The following is a 5730-nucleotide window of genomic DNA, read 5'->3' on the forward strand; positions in this document are numbered from 1 at the left end:
CACTGCATAGGTTGCGCTGGCTTGGCCACGTGTTGCGTATGCCAGTCGACCGACTTCCTCGAAGGGCTCTTTTCGCACAACCGCGTGAAGGGTGGAAGAGAGCCAGAGGCGGTCAATGACTTGGAAGCGAAGTATGAAAACAATACCAGCAAACCTCAGCTGCGCTGGTCACTGCCGTCTTCCTGGATAGGGACCCCGAGACGAGCCACATCAATGGCTAGAGACATTATCAGACAGGGCCCAGTCGCGCCCTCANATGATGAGATGAATGATGACCACGGTGGTGCGGAACTAATGACAGGAAGGTCCTGATTCGAACTCTGATGGGGCTATTGAGTTGCTCCTATCTTTGGACTACGATGATGATGATGATGACCACGGTGGTGCGGAACTAATGACAGGAAGGTCCTGATTCGAACTCTGATGGGGCTATTGAGTTGCTCCTATCTACGTTTGGACTACCTGCCAAAAACCTAGTCACCGTACCTCCTTAGAGCTGTACGGCAACTGCGCATCCACGTGGTGCCCAGCTGCCTTTTTGACACTTTTTGGGGTAAGACAGGAAAACACTAGGCTACTCCTTGCTAAGTCTCTTCATGGAGGCGAATTCTCCCTCTCTCACCTGTCCCTGGGTGAGACGGGACTACGGAACTCGTACAGATTAAGAGGGCTTCGGTGAGTCGGAAGATATTGTTCGAAGGAAAACCCAAAGCCTCAGATTCAATGCGAAAAACTGAAGTGCATAGCAAATAAGATACACAGTATGAAGTGGACATGACAAGATCAGCAAACTTACTTCAACTCAGCTTGGGCTTCTAGAAGACGCTTCTTTTCCATCTCTTCTTCACGTCTTTGATTGGCTTGTACAAGAGAATTGCCATCCTGAAAGTCAGCACCGATACCAAGCGCCTCTTTGAATACGGTGTTCTTCAGAACATTCACGGCTGCCGTTTCGTGCGTCCCCTTCGGTATAATTCGACCAGTCTCCGGCTCAGGGGCAACCGGCACAGAAACGGCCACCACTGACTTCTTCCGATCTTCAGCTTTCAACTCCTCAAGGAGCGACGCGCGGAAAGCAGAAACCTTCCGCGTGATTTCCGACTGCATGTAACTAAGAAGATGAACGCATGAAAAATGGAATTACCCTTGTTCTTCCATAAGTTGCTCCAACTCGAAGCATTTTACCTCGATCTTTCGTTTGCGTTCGTGTTCCAAAATTTCCTTGTTTGGTTCTTTGAAGTGGGCAGCATCTGCCCGCTTGACATCGTCATCCGTTTTGTATGGTATCTTTTCTTTGAAAGTGCTTATAAACGCGAGATTCCGCTGTACATAGCCATTAGTTCCGCTGCCACGGGGAGTGGGTAAGCCGATTCCGTTGTACATTCTCGCGGACTGAACAGGGCGCCAAAAATGGTGGGTGCAACTAAACACGGAGCTGGTTAAAGGATTCACGGATTGATACACAGGATCGAGGCTTTTGCCCAAGTTTCCTGGGTCGGTTTTGTTCTTGTCGGTCAGTGGCTGTCGTTCACCTGAAAGGCACAAGTGAAGGACTCGTGGGACAAACAAGGAATAGAAGGCGTAGAGGGATAGTCACAGCAGTTCCTTCACTTCCAAAGCATCATCAAGAGCTTGTGAGCTTTCAGTGATTATCTCCTAGGAAGTAATTGTTGAAACCACGCTGGGGAGATCCATGACAAATGCCTCATGTGTTCTATAGGTGTATATACGGGTGGGAAATGTGAGTTTGTGGTTTCTCATCAGAAAGTGTTCAGTACTACTTACGCATCCGAAGTGGGTGCCTGGAAGTAGACAAAACACCGGCGGCGGTGGATATGATGGCATCTATCAAAGTATAGCCAGAAGGAGAACCCGACGTGTTAACTTGTAAAGAAAATTCTGCCTGAGCTTAGGTAAGCAGTATGGTATTGAGGTGCTGTGATGGTGTACGAAATCGGATGGTGGGTATTTAGTAGGGAGAACACGGAAAAGGCGACACGTTCTCGAAAGAGCAATGGACATTGTGTACGTAAACGTGTTGTTACGGTGAAAACCAACAATTACTGGACTGCCTGCAAGCTAAGAGGATCAACACTTGTGAGCGCTAGAGTAAGGCCGCTTATTGTGTGTGTAGTGGACCAGAGAGCGAACCATTTGAGTATTTACCGGCTGAGTATGGGATAGTTACTGGCACTAGCAAGGCAAGCTAAACCCAATGATTGCAGAGCATTCACACAATTGATGGGGCCCACAAAAGTATGAAGTCGTCGGACAGGGGCTGAATAAAAGTGGATGCAATGATTGCAGAGCATTCACACAATTGATGGGGTCCACAAAAGTATGAAGTCTTCGGGCAGGGGCTGAATGAAAGAAAGTGGATGCAGGGAGGGATTTGTCTAGATCAAGAAGGAGAACGTAAAACGGGGAACAGAAAATTGACCGGTGAAATAGTCGAGGGAGACGGTCCCAAGAGATGCAACCAGGGTATATTAAAGGGTGTGAACATCCTCCGCACAAACCACTGCACAATCGATGGAAATATTATGCCTGACTCAACTCTCGCCTACCTGTTACCGGACTCCGAGTTTGGAGCCAAAATCGTTGGATAGCCCTAGACTCCGAGTTTGGAGCCAAAATCGTTGGTATTGGTGAAGTGGTGAAAAACCTGTTTGGATAGCCCCCCCAGAAGGTCTGGGAACTATGAATTAGTTGGCAGCAGAGGTAGTGATCGTTTCGAGGATGAAGTTATGGCTGGATGTAAGCAGAAAGGAATGTTGCAAAGGAGATGTACACGTGCGGTAGAAAACGATGCATCAAACAAAACACTTCCTATGGCTTGATGGAAACAACGAACTGATGCGGCAGTAAATCAGTAGGAAACAAACACCTAGGTAAATGTGATATTATCACCAAAGCACACAAGGAATTACAGGGGATTTCACGATACCTCGGTGACTAGGGCGTCAACTTAGTGATGGAATATCCCCGGTTTGAATCCAGGCTATGAAAACAACGACCCACATAGTGTCAGCAGACCAGCCAGCGTCAGCAGAGTCGTATGGAAACTGTGCATCGAGGTGCCACTCCTGAAAAATTACCATCACTTCGACAGAGCGTGCAGTTACCCATGCTTTCCTCCAAACACACTTATTTCTCAATGGCACTTCTCAGCACCGTCAATCCAATCTCTCGGTCCCTTCGACGCAATGCACATGAATCGTGCATGTCGCTATCAGCAATGATGCCGCCAACACGCACGACTAGCCTACTGGTGAGGTGTAGACGGTCTTTAAAACGATCGGTTGTGGGTTTGTTTAGCGTCTTCTCCATAATGAAACTTCGCCGAAAGTTCAGCGCTAAAACGCCAGAAAAATCTTACCCGGAGCCGAAGTCATTTATTGCACTCATATCTTTGAATTATGGTATTATATCGAGATGAAGAGGAACGGGCAGACGGTACCTGTATCCAATTGCTCAATGCGGTGCTAGCGCTCATGGTATGGCCATCATGTTTAGCTTGCCTGAATGCTAAAAGGGTCTGTGCGAACGTGCCCACCGATCTCTTTCTCTGGTTTTGCGCCGGATTCGGGGAGTCAACCGCACTAGCGCATCCAGCCGCGTACCTAACGTTTGCTTCATCCTGATTACGCGCGAACGACCAGTGGGACTACTACCACCAACAAACAAAGCTGTACCGCGTGCCAGCCAACCACGTGTTCAAATTACAAACACAATACCAATTACAATATCAATGCTAATTGCGATCACAATAAAAATATTGCCTTCCCTTGATATGGACCATGATGGCAATCATACGCCTCTGTTGAATATTTCTACCCGTCGGAGGAAGTATTGTCAAGTCCAGTCGCAAACTGAAAAGATGCGCTATCATTCAAGCCTTTAGAATGGCTTTAATACTTACTTGACTGGAAAGTGGATCGATGTTAACTTGCGATTCAAACAAGCTCTAAATGAATATATTGCCTCTGATATATCGCTTCCGGATTCAAGGCATCACAGTTTGGCGGATATTGGACACATCGATATTCTGATATGTCTTCTCTAAATTTGATAATTTGGTGCTCATTTTTATCAGGTTCTCTTGCTGTGATAATATTTTAGCTCGCTTGCATGTCTGCCATTATTTTGACTGTCATCTCATTATTGATGTAAGTACACGTACAATAACTTGCCATATGGCAGTGAATGCTCTAGGTAATTAACGTCGGGGAATCAGAAAATGATACTCTTTTTCTTGTTTCTAGCCATAAGTTAGCCATAAGTTTCTTTTTTATGCATGGAAAATCCTCATGCGAATTCGAAAGTTGGTCAGAATAGTTCTTGTATAACGGTGAATTCTGAAGAATTTCTTCGCAATGGGAATGTGTCGGTTCATGATCGAACGCCCTCGAGTCAGAGATCGTCGGTTGTCATTTTCACAATTCATTTGTTTTACTGTTTTACCTTGATATACCACCTGCACTCTTGTATCAAACTACGTTACGACAGACAGGTGATAGTCAAGGCCCTTTTGTAAACAGGTTTACTAACTGCGATTTTGATTGCTGTTGATCAGTTGTGCATATATCATTTCGCCGAGGTAGGCAATGGACTTGCAAACCTTTCCTCACCAAATATGGGGACATCACCGAAACGCATATAAGCTCACTGATAGCATCAAATCACTTAATGCTGAAGGCCTTACAGTTTGGTTGACAAGCTCGGCAAACAGATCTGCAGTCGCCTGGTCGACAAGCAATAAACGCGCATAGGCTACCAGATATTCGGCGCCGCCAAATGCCGCTTTTTATCTCATGAGGATGATCATTCTCAACTCTGAGAGAGGGCAGCAGTATAACGGCGACCGGGTGTCGGGTTCTAGATGTTAATAGGATGTGAATATACTGTCTCTGCTGCCTTCGAGGGTAGGGAGCCGAAAGTTTAGTGAACTGGGAGGTTAATAGGCCTAATAGCTGTGCTCTGGGTTTGCGTCCAAGGCTACAAAGCAGGCGATATTACCCCAGAGGCCCTTTTGGAGCCTTTCGGGCCTGGTTACACTAACTGTCTATGACGCGGAGATATCAATAGACGGTTACTCTGTTTTTTGAGCTGACTCGAAACGAGGGAGGACTGGTGGGGTTGCTTTGTACTTATATGCGGCCATGCCCAACCCGACTGTCCCCCTCTGATACGACTCCTGCACCCTTTTGGAATGCACCGTGGATCCAAGTTCCGCTGCGCGGGTCCGATCTCTCCTTCTCTGCGTGGTCTATCGTAGCCCCCCGAGTCATTCTGAAGATGACCAATTACTCAAATGAACCCTTGAGCAACCGTCCTCCGGCTGCAACTTCACTCATCTGCTGGCGGGTAACTTCAACACTCCGAAGGCCTCCTGGATGAAGCTCCAGCGCATCGGATCAAGCGGACGTTTTGCGGCGGCGCTGATTGAAGTCGTTCAACGGAGCGCTTGGAATCAACATGTCGTTGCACCCATCAGATGCCGGGCAGGCGAACAACTATTCCTCCTGGGTTTGGTCATCACCGACGAAAGACACTTCGTTGATTAGGTAACAGTTAACGCTCTACTAGGACACCGCGATCACTGCGTACCAACCTTTGATTTTATCTGCTACTCAGCCGGAAATTCCGAAACTCATACGTGGTTTCGAGACTTTTCCTGAATGCGTATCTTCCTTAAAAAATTCACACTGGGACCAGCTCCAGTGGAAG

General features: G+C 47.1%; 2 protein-coding genes across 2 annotated transcripts in view; one reads left to right on the forward strand and one right to left on the reverse strand.

Moving 5' to 3' along the window:
* Nucleotides 1-1531, reverse strand: part of T265_15216 (hypothetical protein) — a gene marked incomplete at both ends in the record, with an annotated part of 9985 nt that extends 8454 nt beyond the window's left edge. Inside the window, 2 exons of the mRNA XM_009177072.1 lie at nucleotides 797-1111; nucleotides 1145-1531. Coding sequence (XP_009175336.1) covers nucleotides 797-1111; nucleotides 1145-1530 — 701 coding nt within the window. The remainder of the gene's footprint in view (nucleotides 1-796; nucleotides 1112-1144) is intronic.
* Nucleotides 1532-2378: 847 nt separating this feature from the next.
* Nucleotides 2379-2609, forward strand: T265_10636 (hypothetical protein; the record flags this gene model as incomplete). Its single annotated transcript, XM_009177073.1, has 1 exon — nucleotides 2379-2609. The coding sequence occupies one exon, from the start codon at nucleotides 2379-2381 to the stop codon at nucleotides 2607-2609; it is 231 nt and encodes a 76-aa protein (XP_009175337.1).
* Nucleotides 2610-5730: the final 3121 nt, after the last annotated feature.

This window comes from Opisthorchis viverrini (genome assembly GCF_000715545.1).
Source record: "Opisthorchis viverrini unplaced genomic scaffold opera_v5_394, whole genome shotgun sequence".
Lineage (NCBI taxonomy): Eukaryota > Metazoa > Platyhelminthes > Trematoda > Opisthorchiida > Opisthorchiidae > Opisthorchis > Opisthorchis viverrini.